This window comes from Dryobates pubescens, chromosome Z (assembly GCF_014839835.1).
Source record: "Dryobates pubescens isolate bDryPub1 chromosome Z, bDryPub1.pri, whole genome shotgun sequence".
In the NCBI taxonomy this organism is placed as follows: domain Eukaryota; kingdom Metazoa; phylum Chordata; class Aves; order Piciformes; family Picidae; genus Dryobates; species Dryobates pubescens.
The window spans coordinates 48,714,540-48,731,090 of record NC_071657.1 but is presented as its reverse complement, the minus strand read 5'-3'; the positions used below and the strand labels follow the sequence as shown (position 1 = coordinate 48,731,090).

Here is a 16,551-nt window from a genome sequence, read left to right as displayed (position 1 = left end):
ACAAGAATATAAGCAAAATCATTTTATTACTTCTACAGAGGGTTCCTTCTGCAGTTCTTCACAAAGAAGACATTGCATTGCAAGCAGCAAACATGTTGCAAATGCTTTAAGGACACCTCTGTAATACACAGGTAACAAGTAAATAGTAGTACTGGAATGATTGGGTTGCCTGGACACTTCTATCTAAACTGCACTGGGTTATAGATGCAGTGCAAATATTAACAAGACTTCAATATTGGCATATGTGCATAGGCGTTTAGCTGGTAAGGGGAGAAGGGTTTTGTCATGGAAGTTGGCCAGGCTCTTTGACAGGACTTTAAACTAGATTGGAAGGGGCTCACTGGAGACAAGCCTGGAACACTTGTGGAAAAGTGTGATGGCATACCACTGTCTTGTGGTAGGTAGGGGACAGTGGGCCATGCAATAAGGATGAAGGGGCAGGCAACTCAAAAGAGTACAGGGTTGCTGCAAGGATATGTAGGGACAAAATCAAAAAGGCCAAAGTTCAACTAGAACTCAATCTGGCCAGTGTCACTACAGAGAATAAAAACTTCTTTTATAAATATGTCAATAGTAAGAGAAGGGCTAGGGAGAATGTCCACCCATTTCTGGGTGTGGGAAGGAAACTGGTGACCAAAGGCAAGGAAAAGGCTGAGCTGCTGAACAGCTACTTTGCCACAGTATTTGTCAATGACACAAGTTGCTCCATGAGGCTTCAGCCCCTGGAACTGGAAGACAGGGATAGAGAGCAGAAAGCACCCCCACAATCCAGGAGAAAGTGATGAATGACCTATTGTGCCACTTAGGTATGCACAAGCCTGTGGGACTGGATGAGATCCACCCAAGGGTACTTAAGGAGCTGACAGATGTGCTCACCAAGCCAGGAAAGGCTATGGAGCAGGTCATGCTGACTCCTATCACATGGAACATGCAAGACAACAAGGCAACCTGGCCCAGGTGGCATGGGTTTACGAAAGGCAGGTCCTGCCTGGCTAATCTGCTCTCCATGTACAATGAGGTGACCAACCTAGTAGATGAGGGAAGTGCCATGAACATTGTCTATGTGAACTTTAGTAAAGCCTTTGACACTGTCTCCCACAGCATTCTCCTTCAGAAACTGGGCTGGGGTAAATGCACTCTGCACTGGATAAAAACCTGGCTGGATGGCCAGGCCCAAAAAGTGGTGGTGAATAGAGTTAAATCTGGCTGGTGCCCAGTCACTAGGGGTGTCCCCCAGGGTTCAGTACTGGGACCTGTCCTGTTTAATACCTTTATGAATGATATGGATGAGGGGATTCAATGCACCCTTAGTGAGTTTGCAGATGACACCAAGCTTGGCATCTGCATTGAGAAGCTTTACAATGGGGATCTGGACAGATTATACTGATGGGCCATGGCTAATTGTATGAAGTTCAACAAGGCCAAGTACCAGATCCTGTGCTTGGGTCACAACAATGCCATGGGGAGCTACAGCCTTGGGGATGTGTGGTTGGAAAGTTGCAACTTGGAGAGGGACCTGTGGGTATTGGTTGATAGTCAACCAAGTATGAATCTGCAGTGTGCCCAGGTGGCAAAGAAAGCTAGTGGTACCCTGGCTTGTATTAGAAACACAGTGGCCAGCAGAAAAAGGGAGGTGATTGTTCTCCTGTACTCAGCACTGTTGAGGCCACACTTTGGTTATTGTATCCAGTTCTGGGGCCCTCATTACAAGAAGAATATCAAGCTGCTGGAGCATGTTCAGAGAAGGCCAGCAAGACACAGAACGGAATGGAATGGAATGGACCTATCACCCAAAACCATCTAATTAACTAAACCATGGCTCCAAGTGCCTCATCCAGTCTCCTCTTAAACACCTCCAGTGACGGTGACTCCACCACCTCCGTGGGCAGCCCATTCCAATGGCCAATAGCACATGACCTATAAGGACCATCTGAGGGAGCTGGAATTGTTCACTCTGGAGAATAGGAGGCTGAGGGAAGACCTCATCACTCTCTACAACTACCTGAAGGGAGGTCAGTGCAAGGAGGGAGTCAGCCTCTTCTTGATAACTAGTGACAGGATAAGAGGAAATGGTTTCAAGATGTGTCAGGGGAGGTTTAGGCTGGAGATTAGGAAATACTTCTTCAGTGAGAGGGTTGTCAAACTTTGGAATGGTCTGCCTAGGGCCATGCTAGAGTCACCATCCCTGGGGGCATTCAAGCAGCATGTGGGCCTGACACTTAGGGACATGGTTTAATGTTGACAGTTCAGTGCTGGGTCAAGGATTGGACCAATGATCTTCAAGGTCTCTTCCAACCAGATATATTCTGTGGTTTTGTGATTTGCAGTGCAGTGGCAGTGGAAAAAAAAACCCAAACAACTTTTAAAGTTCAGGATCCTTTCCTGGTACTTACTGTTCTATCCTGTAATACATAGCAAGTAAAAAGAAGGCTTCAGATGCAAAAGCACAAAATGCTGTTTGCAGAAGAGTAGGAAACAAGGGTGATGCAAAGCAGTGTCAGCAAGCCACTCTGCAACTCAAAGGCAGAAAACAGTTCTTTTCCTCTGTAGGTCAAGCTAGTCTTCCTGGGTTTTATTGGATGTTTTTACTTAAGATCTGCTGAAAGCCAAAAGCAGCATGGCAACTCTGGTTCTGCTGGGTCAGTCTAACACTTTTTCTTCATGCCTATGATAGTAAGCCATCTCTGCTTTTCAAGAGGCAAAGCTGTTAAGAAATGGGACACAGTAGATCTGAACATAGTTTGTTCTATGTTTACATATTGTCTAAATCTCTTTTGCAGTCAGCTGCCTGTATAACTTGCACAGATAGCAGAAAGTGAGCTTGGAAAATCATTCTCCACTAGTAAGTGAATGTTTGCCCATCCATTTTAAACTGTCAAGTCTGTAAATTACCAGTGCTAGGCAAATGTGAAGTGGTATTATTCATTTGTTTCTGAGCTGGAGTTCATTCAGTAATTATGGACATAGTAAAACTGCTAATAGATACCTAAAAATAATTCCTAGGCACTGTTTAAATTGATTCATCATAGCATGATTAATTATTAAATCATTAAAATAGATTTTATATATTACAGCCCAATTCAATATCCTAGCATTTTGAAAACACAACCTATCTCAACAAACTTGTATCTATATATGTCTTTTACAGAACCAATACAAAAATCTCAGAACTCATGAGTTAGTACTATGAAGTTAATGTTATTGTACCTGTCAAAGAAAGCTATCTGTGGTCTTTGTTTCATGGAGTTTCAGGGAAACAGATCACATACAAGCCTCATGGGAAAGTGATGATTATGAAACTAAAGGGCTTTTTCTAGGGTAGGATATGAAAGAACAGCCAATAAATCTGTTTAGTTTTGTACCTTCAACCTTAGATACTGTACATCATGAATTTGTCCCCCTGCCACTCATCTTTAAAAGTTCTGTGTTGCATTGTTTTTTCCTTCACTCATTTATACCTTACTGTTCACATTTCTCTGAGTATTTCCTCCGTGCTGTACTAAAAGAGCTGGGAACAATCTTAAGTTTCAAAGTGTTGCCAAAACATAGATGCTCACACTTGAAAATGTTTGTGCATGTGTGTCTAGCAGGGCTTGGATACAGTGTGCTTTTATGTGTATTGGCCTATGTTCTTGTGGCTGTAGGTACATACATATGATGAAATGGATGATTTTCTGTCTATTACAATGCTCCATCATGTAGGTTTTGAACAGGTGCCCACCCTCTGAAGCATCTCCTGGATGGTACTGGCACATTTCTGCTGCTTAATTGAGAATGTACCCAATTCCAAACCCAGCATGAGAAGCTATGTTGGGTATGTGCTTAATTACTTCAGCATGTTAAGGTACGGGACAGTGAGCCAGGGGAAAAGAAATCTGTGTAAAGAGATACTTAAGTCATCAGGAAGACTTTTTCTAAGAGTCTTTCTTAGATTGCCATGAAGAGTTGGAAACACCAATACAGTGTTTGTAGTATGATCCAAGGATGAAATTTCTTTTAATAAATAAAAAAATATATTTAGACTGATCTAAAAATTTCATTCCTACAGATGAAATTTCATCTGTAGGAATGAAATTTTACCTTTACTTACTGTACTTATTTACAGTATTTCAGATACCAGATTCCTATTAATTAGATTGTATTCTTGTCTTCTAACCTTATACTGATTGTGTACTGATGTAAAGGATGCTAGTCAACCAATGGAAGTAGCAGAATTCTCCATATTAGAGCAGAATACCTTCTTAAAGTACAGTAAGAGAGACCTGATATCTGCATCTCTTCCATGAAGATTACTGAGGTTGCTGTGTTTTTTCCACATTCTCCTTTAAATGAAGAATCATATTAAAATTTAGTGTTATGAACGAATAGTCTTTCTTGAATTTATTTTTCATCTTGTATATATGCTTGCAGATCTGTAACTTTTCTTAAATTTACTTCTCAAAATAAACAGCATTTTCTCTTTTAAAAATTATTTGCTCACCACACAAATGTCCTTAGGGTATTAATTCAGGAATAAGCTTATGCAAAAGAGGAAACAGAATTCAGAAACTCACAAAGTAAACAGAATATTATGTCTAACTGTAACTACATTCCTACTATGCCCAGCACTATTGATTTTATTACTAAAAAAAAAAAGCTCTTGTGAGATTATGAAATGGAAGAAATTAATATTCACCAAATTATGTTTCCATTTTGTATTAACACATATTACAAAGTTAAACATAATACAGTCTTCTGAATACAAGAGTTAAAAAAGCACCAGTCTTGTGATGTACATAATGTAGAATCCCCATATTCACTGAATTACACAGCTAATGCTCTCAGAGCTATTTTCCTAATTTCAGAATGAGTGAATAAGGACTTTCATTGAACTGTTGTATTTTGATTCTGTTACTCTTTGAATGATTGTGGATAGTTCTGCTGAAATAAATTCTTTGTTTATCCAGAAAGTGTGACATCTGTATTTGAACACCAGGAATGTGTCATTTATTAGTTACTGATCGAGTAACAAGCACCTTGGTCAAAATTCTGTCTCTGTTGATGCCATTCATTTATTAAGTAATAGGGAGAGATATTAAAATAATCTCAAGAGGTTTTATCAAGATAAAACCAATAAACTCAGCAATTTTTATAAAAAGAAAGCCCTAAAGAAAGTGTATGTCTAGCCAAGCTTGTTTTGTCCATTTTCCCTGGAGTTTCAGAACACAAGAGAAGTCCCAAGAGTGCTTGTTTAGGTCCTTTTATGGTTTGGGCTGGGTTTTTTTGGTTGTTTTTCTTTGTTTGGGGGGGGGGGGGGGGGGGGGGAGGGTTGTTGGTTGGGGGGGAGGGGTAGTTTTTTGTCTTGTTTTGTTTTCCCCAGTGAAAACTATCAGAGATAAAAACATGTCTAGATGGATATTTGGGGGTAATTGGTTTGAACCACTCTTGAAATATTTTGCCTGTCTATGACCTTGAAAACTCCTTAAGCAAAAGTGTTACTGGCTAGCAAAAATGTCTAGACTCTTGCCATAAGTGTTATCATGACCAAAATAAAGAAATTTTGTAAATATTTTTGTCTCTGCTTATACCAACCAGAAGGCTGAGGAGGTTCTGTTCACAGTATTTTTCCTCTAAGTTTGCAATGCACTTGCACTTACCTGCAACAGTCCTTTCAGAAAGGCTCTCTCCTATATACAAAGACTGTCTAGCTACCCACATGCATGTTCATTTAACGTCACAGGCAAGGAGGAAGGATAAATGAGCCACACTTGCCAAAGGTAAAGAGGAAGGATAAATAATCCCTGAAACAATGTCCCTTAGCCCAAAGAGGAGAGGTGATTCTGCTGCATCTGTCCCTTGCAGGACTGAGAAATTGTTGTATGGAATACCAAAAGGAGGTTTTCCATCTCTGATTCAAATAGTGTACAGATGCAACGGATCAAGAGTCCAGCTGATGAGAGGACCTGATAGTGGACAAGGGGAGAATCAACTCCTGGCATCAGGCAGGCAGATGGAAAGGCTGAGAGCTGGTAAACTACAGAGCAAATTCACCCTATGCATTGCTACACAAACTGTAACAAAATCATTGTGGGCAGAGGGAGAGTTTGAGAGGAGCTCTAATTTTGTTATGAAGCTTATGGCTTGTTTTGGTTTTGTTTGTTTGTTTGCTTGTTTTTTAATTTTAAGGCTGTTGGTAAAAGGTTCTGAATAAAAATTTAGAGAAGTGAAATATAAATTTATGATCATGTTACAAAATGGTAGCACTGCAGCTGCCTGTATTTAAAATAAGGAGCTGTTTTTCCTGTTAAATGTGGATTTTAAAGTATTTCTAAGAACTAAATGTGGATTTTTAATTATTATTTTTATAAACCTCAAATATCTAATAAGGACTTAGATTAATACCTTTCAAAAGCTATAGCTGCTTTAGTAGAAATTATATCTCACAATTACACTGGTTTATACACACATGTAAATCCTATTGATGTTTATGTATCACTGAATATACTAAAATATTATTCTAAGATTAAGATCCATTATTTATTTTCTTTTTGTGCAAATGATCCTTTGATATAATATTAGATTGACAGAGGTCCTCTTTTAGTTGCACTAAAAATTATATCATGCTCCTGCATCTCCAAAAAACATTGAACCATTTTGGTTAGAAATGTGGAACAACATAGAGCTCTGAGTGAGCAGATCCATTGGAATCTGAAGCTGGCCTTAGCAGATAGGAAAGAGTTTTGCTCCTGTTGATAATCTGTCACTAAATCCTGCCATGGGTATTTTTGTAAGACATTGTACTAAGGCATCCACCACAGAAACCTTCGTCTCCTGACATAATGTCCCTCCCCTCATCATGCAAGAGATCCTGTTTTTAGCCAGCAGTCTGCCCTCATTTTGACCCCAAGCAGTCTTCCTTTATTGTGACTGCAGAATAAAACTGCGGTTTTTATTGCAAATGATCTAAAGCAACTGCCAATTCACAACCCCTTCTTAAGAGCCAGGTAATCAACAGATGTGGTACCTTTTTTTCTTCCCTTTTTTTCTTTTTTTAAGGTAGTTTTGAAGAGAAATGTGATGAAAGCCTTCGGGCATAGCTCTTTGGTGTAAAAATGCATACGAATAAGTGACAGAACAGAAAATAAACCTTGCTAATAAATAGGATGGTTTTCATTGCACACCCTCACTTCTGCAGATAAATAAAACTGAAACAACATGATTGTCCACATGCTTTCACAGGGTTTCTGCATAATTTACAGCTTTCTTGAACATATATATCTGTTTCGTTTGACCTTCCTGCAGTCAGTTGTTTGCCATTTTCCTTGCTGCTTCACCAATACACAATTTCTTCCTTTCTTCAGTAAGCTGTAGGAGCCTCTTCTCCAGTTAACGTAGGTTACAGGTTCTCCCCCATTCCACTCCCATTGTCCAGGATTGAATTGGTCATTCAAGCCTGTATGAAGTCATTAAAATCAAATCAGTAATTTTTATAGTCTCTGGAGCCTGATGCCAACAGAAGCACATTTCTTTAAAAATGCATACTATAGTGTGCTGAGAGAAAAAAGAATACCTGGAAGAATACAAGTGAAATACAATGTAATATTTCATAAAACCATCTGAATCACAGTTAGGGCCATCTGAATAAAGGACAAATATACTCTTCTGCATTATTGCATACAAAATGTTTTCTCTCTTTCCATCTATTGCATGTCTGTCACCTCTCAGTTTTCTCTTTTGATACTTAAGATGCTAAGCAGAATGTTGTATTCAAGTCTGGGAAGGCTTAGATTCCTTCAGACACCTTCTGAAAATAAAATCCTGCAAATATTTGTTTATACTGTTGCAATTAACAGTTGTAAAATTAGGCTGTGTTACTTAATACAACCCAAAACATGTCTTTTCTGTTAGCCCATGAGTTACTAAGACCAACATGAGTAGCATGGCCTGTCTTCTCAACTAGAAAAGACCAAGATCAGAAAACTGACATAATGCTCTTGTAGCCCTTATTCTTATATGAGGAGTTTATTCCTCATGGGTTAGCATAATTAAATTCCATGAAACACTGTCCCAGACTAGCTGTAGTCTTTAAAGTTGTAGCATAGCTAGTAAATCCATATCACAAAATTACTGAGTTGAAAATTACAGTTCAAAATTGGACAAAACCCACTAAAATACGGACAGTGTAGCAGAAATAAGAAGGGTTAGAAAAAAGAAATAGTCCCTGAGCTAAGGCAGCCATTCACAGAAAAGAAGTAGGAGGTACAGAGAAGGCCCATCTGAGTTCTTTATGTATCTCATTAAATGAAAGGTGCATAATAAGAAATAGTTCAATCTAAAATGATGTGATTAAATCTCCTTTAGCTGTGATACTGTGATACTGTGAAACTCTTCTCTTGGATAGAGATTTATAAAGTTAGCCAGGTAAATTTTGGCTTTCAGTATATGCCTTGCTCTAAAACAACAAAAGCATCAGAAAGCTGAGGAGAAAGTAACATTTGAAAACTGCTGTGGCAGTTCCTGCTTTGCAAAGTGCAGGGGAGCTGTAATCCTAGAGTACTGGCAGCTGATGTACTTGCCTATCCAAAAGGCCCTTCTCCCACTGAAGTCCCACAGCCACTGCATGTGTTGCTCATTAGCCACGCTTGCCAGACTCCCGAGGTACCTAGACTCAAGGAGAGAGGACAGAGGAATTAGCATTCCACAGAGTGACAGACAGCTTCTGGTGACAGCAACAAAGGCACTGATTCTAGCATAAACATGTAAATAATGTTCCACAGGAAAACGACTACTTACTGGCATGAAAGAATGATTACATGAAGAAAAAGTCTTACCATTCTGGATCACTTGGAGGAGAACGAAAGCGCTAGTCTGATTTTTCTAACAGAAAAATTACATCAAGTAGGCAACTGAAAGAAGTACATATAGGAAATATGTACTTCATACTCACCAAATTTATTTTAAACCACTGCCATGGTCATTGTTGCACTCTGTAATAAACTGTCTGCACTAGAATCCAAGACACTGAAAGATACAGCTTCACCCATTTTGTAGTAGAGCAGACTATATTTTCTTTAAATTGAGTTCTGACAAAATTAAAGCTTTGAATAATACTGTTAAAATCTTAGCCATGTTTCAAACAGAACTAAGTACATTAACAGATCTCAGGGTGCAAACTCATCAACAAACCTGCCACACAGTTACAGAGACTCATGCCTGGAGCTCCATTCCTGGTTGCTGTTTTGCATCTCTTCTAACTGTACTGATCTTGTGGATGCTATATAATGCCACAGGCAGGCAAATTTTACTCCACATTTCTGCACAGTCCCTACTGCACAAACTCAGTACCATTACTTAATCCAGGCACAAAGCAGCATGGTATGGAGCAAATTAATTGTAAAACTCATGGGTTGCTCCTGTTGCAAGGGCCTCCTGCATTATCCTGCAGTCAACTAAAACAGCAGGGGATTTTCCCTCTTCTTTGCATGGCAAGTCTACCAAAGCCTGCAGGACAGCTGAGTGTTAGCAGTCTGTGTAGCCATGGATGCCCTAGACCAAGTACCACACAGATACATAGGTCCCCACAAGGGCTCTCTATATTCAGGGGTCACTAGAGGGAAAAAAATGAAGGATCTTGTTGACATGTGTGTACACTGTCCTCAGGTAAAGGTGTGGCTGTTCCAGCATGAAGTGGTTAGCAGCTGTCTGGTTGGGGTCAGGATTGTATAAAATACAGGGGTACTCTGAGCAGTAACAAGTTAGGACTTTTTCCTCAACCCAAGTACTGGAGAGAGACTTCACCACCATGAAAGGAAAGCACTTCAATAATTACATTATCTAATCTTTCCTCTTTAGGAGTGTTTTTCTGACTGCCGCCTGAGAAACTCACATGACCAAAGAGAGAACTGTTCTAATTACTACACCTAGTCAAATGGTTTTGTTGTATTGTAGGGAAGTGATAAAAATCCTGAAGGAACATACCATTTCCAATAATTACTAACTTGTAAACCAGACACAGGAAATGGCAAGATAATACTATTTACAGAGTCATGCAAATCTAACACTTTCTCATTTTAATTACTTTAGCAAAGGGGTCTTTATGTCCTGCTGAAACAAAACAAAATCCTATCACTGATATCTGTGCTAAATACATCCAACTGAAATTTTTCCTGTGTCCTTTAAAATTTTTGCTGCCAAGTCAAGAGCATTCATCATTTTAGAGCAGTTGCTCAAATTAAGGAATTATTTTAAGCTTTAAGCAATATATATATGTAACGGCACAAAGATTTTGTATTAAATTATCGAGTACATTTAAAGAAACTTTGTAAATTTAACTTCAGCAAAAGCACACTTAACTAGGAATGAAGGTCACTGCAGTATGGGAGGACACTTAATTTGAACTGCTGTAGTAAATCTATGTCCTGCACTGATGGTGAAGGTGGCAGAATGATTGAGAGGCTCTGTTTATCACAGGCATTTATTTGATGTGCTAAGGAGTAATCTTGATAACTTGAAATAGTGTCTAGTGTTGCTTACAGTGCTTTATGTTATCCAAAACATTCAAATGAGGCTAACAGAATAATGTAGTCTTCACTTCCAGAAAGGCCATTGAAAGGCAGAGAAGATACAGAGATACACTGGGTCTTTAAAATTACACTAGGTACCCAAGTCACTAGTAATCTAAATTAAACTAGTCACTTGTAGAACTAGCACAGCATTGGAAGACAAGGGCAGCAGGGTCCATCCTGCTTTGCACTAGACAAAGCTGAGCCATCATGAAGGATCTAACCTATTATTTTACATGTGGTTCTGCCTATGTTTCACAAGGACTGAGGCCACATGCTGCTAAAATACAATCAAGAAACAAAGTAATAACTTAAAAAGCTGGTGGTAACAGATCTGAAATATGATCATATTTAAGCTTTTATTATGTTCAGTTTCAAGAAATAGAGGGTATAATCTGACTAACAAAGCAAAAGACACAACTGTGGGCTCTGTCTATCCATTAGAGAGTCCTTTCAGTGGCAGCAGCGAACCCATCTCACATGTGAATGAGCCTTACTGCACTGACCCTTGGGAAGGACACGATCATATGGGATAAACAAGAACTGTGACAATAAATCACCAAAATTGCTGCTAAATCAGGCTGCTCTGGGATCACTCAGCCATAATGTCCCCCAGATGCTTTTTGTGTTGCCAGGGTCCTCTTCATACATACAACAAAACAAAGTTAGAGTTTTTTAACAACCCTTCTCTCCAGTGTGTTGGAGAAGAGTTGAAAATGATGCAAGATTTTCACTGTAATTAGCTGAGATTTTTTTTTTCCACCTACATTATCTCCATAGCATACAGCAGCTCATGTCAAGGCAAGCACAATTTGTGTCTACCTCTGAAAACTGAAGAAAATACTGGTATGCCACCTTCAATAAATGGATGCAGTATACGTTGAAGCCACTTAGAAGTCTGAATCAGTTTACATAAACCCATGTACACATACTTTCATTCAGACAACAATTGCTTCCACAATAAATTGACAGCATTTCTTTGGTCAAATGCAATCATGCATCCATAGAATACTAGATTGGAAGAGACCCTAAGGATTGTCTGATCCATCATTTCTTGGTGAAAGCACCATGTAGACAAGACGGCCCAACACCATATCCATCTGAATCTTAATTGTCCCATGTTGGGGAAACCACCAATTCCCTGGGGATTTTTTTCTATGGCTGACTGTTTTCATTCTGAAAAATTTCCCTCTTTTGTCCAATAGGAATCTCCCTAGAATTAACTTGTGCCCATCACCCATGTGTTTTCCATGTGATTTCTTGTAGAAAGGGAGTCTTCATCTTCTTTGCAGTCACCATTTAAATACCGGACCATGGTGGCAAGGTGTTCCTGAAGTCTTCAGGGCTGAATAAATCAAATTCTCTCAGCCGTTCCTCATATGGCATACTTCCAGGTCCTTTGATCATCTTCACAGCCCTTCTCTAGACCCTCTCCAGCCTCTACACATATATTTTTTTAATATAGATTTCTCTCAAGTCCATTGTCTCAGAACAACAATGTTTTCTGTAAGGGCTTCTAGGAGGTTGCTTAATTAGAGACTGTTACTGGAACAACTTTTACAATGCTTGTGCTTTTTCTTCCTGTTCATATAATAGAAAAAAGTCTAGCAAGAAAATTAAATAGAAGTTTAGAATAATGCTATTTTTGTAGTAATAAAAAATATTCTTATTTTTCCATGAAACTGGCTGATTTACTGAAAGTCAATTCCTATTTTTCATTTACTGTCTAACATTTGATATATTAAAAAAACTGATGATTGACCTCCATGCTGATTGTATTTAACTGTTGGAAATACCAGCTATTTAGATGTAAAGAGTAGAAGTATTAATAACAGAAATACCACAATTGTTGGTGGTTGTGATGATTGCCAGGAGGGGATCAGGACAAAAATGCGAAGTAAAATTCATTAAATTATCTTCATGTACCACTTTTCAGTGTTTGCCTGGGGTCATACTTTTTTAAATCAGTTCTAGATGAAGGCCAGGATCACTTCAATTACCAGGAAAAAAGCTTTCTTCGGCTGTACCACTCTGACATGAAAGAAGTCATGACTATCCTAGCATTCATTTGCTTATGGATTCAGTGATATGCCTTGAATTTTTGTGTAGGTATTTTAGACTGGCATTGATTTGCAGTTACTTATTTTAATTTACGTTCACACTATATCCTTCAGCAAGAAGTTACTACCTACAAATATTATGAGTCACCAGGAGTACACTCTTTTAGGAAATGGGAAACAATTCCCAGCAGAATGACATAGGTTCCTAAGGGATCACTTGAATTTTGAAGGCCTTTGGGGAAAGAAAACTACCAAACAAACAAACAACCACTCACACAAAAAAACCCAACCAAAAAACCCCACCAGAAACAAACAAACAAACAAAACCCCAAAACAACCACAAAACCCCAAACCCCCAAACAAACAAAAAATCCAACACCACATATAATATTCACAACTTACTGTTTTGTTTGAATAAATAACAAATGACATACAGGTGATAGAAAAACATTCCAGGAGCTGAAATTTTAAGTAAACCAATTAATAGTGTGAGATGTGTGGCAAAAATCACAAGAGCAGGTAACATTTACATTTTAGTAAAGAATAACTTCCTTCGGGTGGGAGGTGTTAGAAGCAAGGCTTTCCGTTCATGTGTTACCAAGACAACTGAACCTGGTATGGTTTACGTGTGCATGTTTCATGTTTCCTGCATGTCCTTCAACCAGTTATTTAATAAATTCTGTTTCTTTCATCTCTAACTCTTCTCTGGTTTGATTATTATTTCATGGAGTAATGGAGAGGTCTGTTAAAACCTACCATGTTGTTCAGGCTGGTCTTCAACCTGGTGCTCATAATTCAGGTACAGACCATTGATGATCCTCAGGCAAGCCCTATGTTACTGTGGCTAGCATTTCTTCTAGTCTAAGCGATCACTCCTGAAATCAAACTCAGAAAGCAGGTCTCCAAAGTGCAAGACTGGTAGTTTTTTTTATTTGTCTCATACTTTGAGACATCTATTATTATTTATTAGCTTTCATTTATCCTCAAAAGTCAGAAATTTACTTTTAAATTTCATGTTAAAACCTCCAAGTAGTTACACAATCCGAAGAATTGCATCTTCAGAGAAATATGATGAGGACCACAGGAGCTGTCAACATACTGTTGCTGTATTAAGTGAATGAAGGTAGAGCCAAGAAAGCTATGGGTCACAGAAGATCAGAAACTGATTCTTTGCTCTGTTTCTCTTTTCCCAAATAAACTCTTCCTTTAGGAAATCATCCTCACTGCAGGTGGACAGCTTTGGGAATTCATGTTGTGAATAAGATAGCCTCACCACCTGAAACTTTGTGACACATAGTATTTCTGTCCCCCACTGGGTATGATTCCCAGGATTTGTTCTGTTTTTCAGGGAACTGTGCAGTACAACCAATGTGGCACTTATCTGTATGAAGAACAGTACTCAGCTCAGGGCAACAACAGTGCACAGCAAACACGTTCACTTGGAGAAGTCTCTCACCGTTCTTTGCAAGCCTGAGCAGCAGCGTTCCAGGTGACCCTGTGATTCGCTACCAGGAAGTAGCAGCTGCCCTCATGATGACTCCATCCAGAGGGACATTTCTTCATGCCTACTTCCTAACATGAAAGAGGAAAAGGCAAAACAGACTTGTGTTCACAGTGATCTAGGTCTGTTCATTAATACTCAGACTGAAGGCTGGAAGTGTTCCTCCAGAATTAGAATGAAAGTAATCTTTGAACTATATGAATAAAGCTACAGCAATAAAAGTAATTGCACTAAGCAAACAAGCTACATGACATTGATTAAGTAGGTCTGGTGTTAAAACTTTATGCCATGCAAACTCTTCAAGGTCTGAGTTGTTATTTTATCTATGTATTGGTTCAGCTCAGCTTTGGAATTGGAGGGGTTAGGCTGCAGAACTCAGAGGTGTTAAATTGTTTTGGAAAACAGCATGACTGAAAACAGATGGTGAAAATGCCTGTGAAACAAAAGGTTTCATACCTGATGTCTTGAGCTTGGTTCAGATGCCAATTCTGCATTATCAGCTTGTGGGATTTCTGTCTTCCTAGAGGAGACGGTATTTCTCTGTGGTTGTGATTGATTAATTGCAGACAGTTGACCCTTCTTGTTTGCTTTAGCTGTTGAGGTGTCATCCTCTATTTGGAGTGATACCATGCCGTGATACTTCATTTCACAATATCACACACAAGGGGAACAAGGCAGGGAAAACAAAGGGTCAGCACATACGAGCAACTCTTAAATAAACCAAAACCCAAGCAAACCTCCAACCCAAAAATTATAATACAAATTATTGCTAAACAAGAAGAAATTACACTAAAGAAAAAGAAAGATACTCGGAAAATTTTGGTCACAATGGATTCATAGAAGTGATAAACCTGTCAAAAATAAACCAAAACAGAATCTGAAAGAAATCATAGGAACTTGTAAGTAATACTCAGAATACTCTTACTTTGAAAACCACATCAGTTCCATTCCTAAATACAGATGAAGGTTGAACCTGAAAAATGTAGAAGGGCAGAATGAGATGAGCCTGATCATGCACTGTAGAAACAAAAAAGACTGTGTGCAAGATTGTGTGCAAGATTTAGTACAAAATCTAGGTTGTAAATCATGCAGAACATGATAAACATCTTGGGTTTAGTTCTTTCTCTTTCAGAATGGAAACTGATCGCCTCTGAAAACAGCCATTAAAAATCATGCATTACCTTTTATGATCACAATAGTAGAATGTTACTAAACCACCTAACTAAACCAATATAAGTTAAGCAAGAAAATCAATGGAGAAGTTCCAAGTAACTGTTCCCTGTGTAAGTTAACAATATTTTTAACTTTAAAACATCAGGTCCAGATTCACAGCTTTTACACATATGCCTGGCTGCAGTGACTTCTTTCTTCTAGCTGACCTATAATTTAGACAAGATCACAAGCTGCATATTTGCTGAAGTTACTGGATACATGTTTCCTCTCACAATTCTATTTTTCTTCTTCTCTTGCATATATTGATCTTCAAAATCAGGACTTTTAATATTTTCTGGGTTTCTTCTGGTATTTTTAAATAGCTTTCAGGTCTGGCTCAGTGCAAACTCAATTTGTGGCTGTTTCATGGTCAGGTAAGATCACTAAAAAATATGACAACTAAATGAACATATCATGTCTCAATAAAGTCACAAATCAATGCATCACTGCACTACATAAGTGTCTTACTATTCTGCCATTTCCAGTCAGTCTCAGCCTGGTCTTTGACCGATTTGCCAAGCTATGTTCCTGCCGCAACTCCCCTCCATGCACGTTCATCCCTTTGGAAGAAGACAGTGGGATCCCTTCCAAGTGAGCATTGGCAGGCCTGGAAGGTGATGAGGAGCCTGAGGACACTGGAAACAGCATGGCTTTGCCCCTAAAGTTGTGCTTGCTTTGGCCAGAAGAATGGGAATAGCTGCACTGACCTGAAAGCATAAAAAAATGGCAGATGGTCAGTTCTGACTGCATGAGCAGATAACTGGTCACGTTTACATGAGTACACAAACAGCTTGTCATTAAAACTTGGATGATTCTTTCACTTGATGTGATTGATTTGCTGTTTGTTCAGTCATCCTATTTGTGGAGTTTGCTGCGATTATGACTGCAACTGCTACCTATGAGTTGCTGGAATGTGTCCAGAGAAGGGCAACAAAGCTGGTGAGAGGATTGGAGCACAAGCCCTGTGTGGAGAGGCTGAGTGATCTAGGGTCACTTAACCTGGAGAAGAAGAGGCTCAGAGGAGACTTTATTGCTGTCTACAAATACCTGAAGGGAGGTTGTAGGCAGGTGGGGGTTGGTCTCTTCTCCTAGGTAACCAGCGTCAGAACAAGAGGAGACAGTCTCAGCCTGCACTGGGGAAGGTTTAGGCTGCATGTTAGGAAGTTCTTCACAGAAAGAGTGATTGGCCATTGGAATGAGCTGGGCCTGGGCAGACCATTCCAAAGTTTGACAACTT

The 16,551-nt window shown here is 39.1% G+C and overlaps 1 protein-coding gene across 1 annotated transcript in view; it reads right to left on the bottom strand.

Moving 5' to 3' along the window:
• Positions 1-7,070: 7,070 nt before the first annotated feature.
• FREM1 (FRAS1 related extracellular matrix 1) overlaps positions 7,071-16,551 on the bottom strand; it is a 61,758-nt gene continuing 52,277 nt past the window's right edge. Inside the window, 6 exon segments of the mRNA XM_009904586.2 lie at positions 7,071-7,432; positions 8,556-8,641; positions 14,058-14,173; positions 14,559-14,741; positions 15,028-15,075; positions 15,783-16,021. Coding sequence (XP_009902888.2) covers positions 7,233-7,432; positions 8,556-8,641; positions 14,058-14,173; positions 14,559-14,741; positions 15,028-15,075; positions 15,783-16,021 — 872 coding nt within the window. The 3' untranslated portion in view covers positions 7,071-7,232.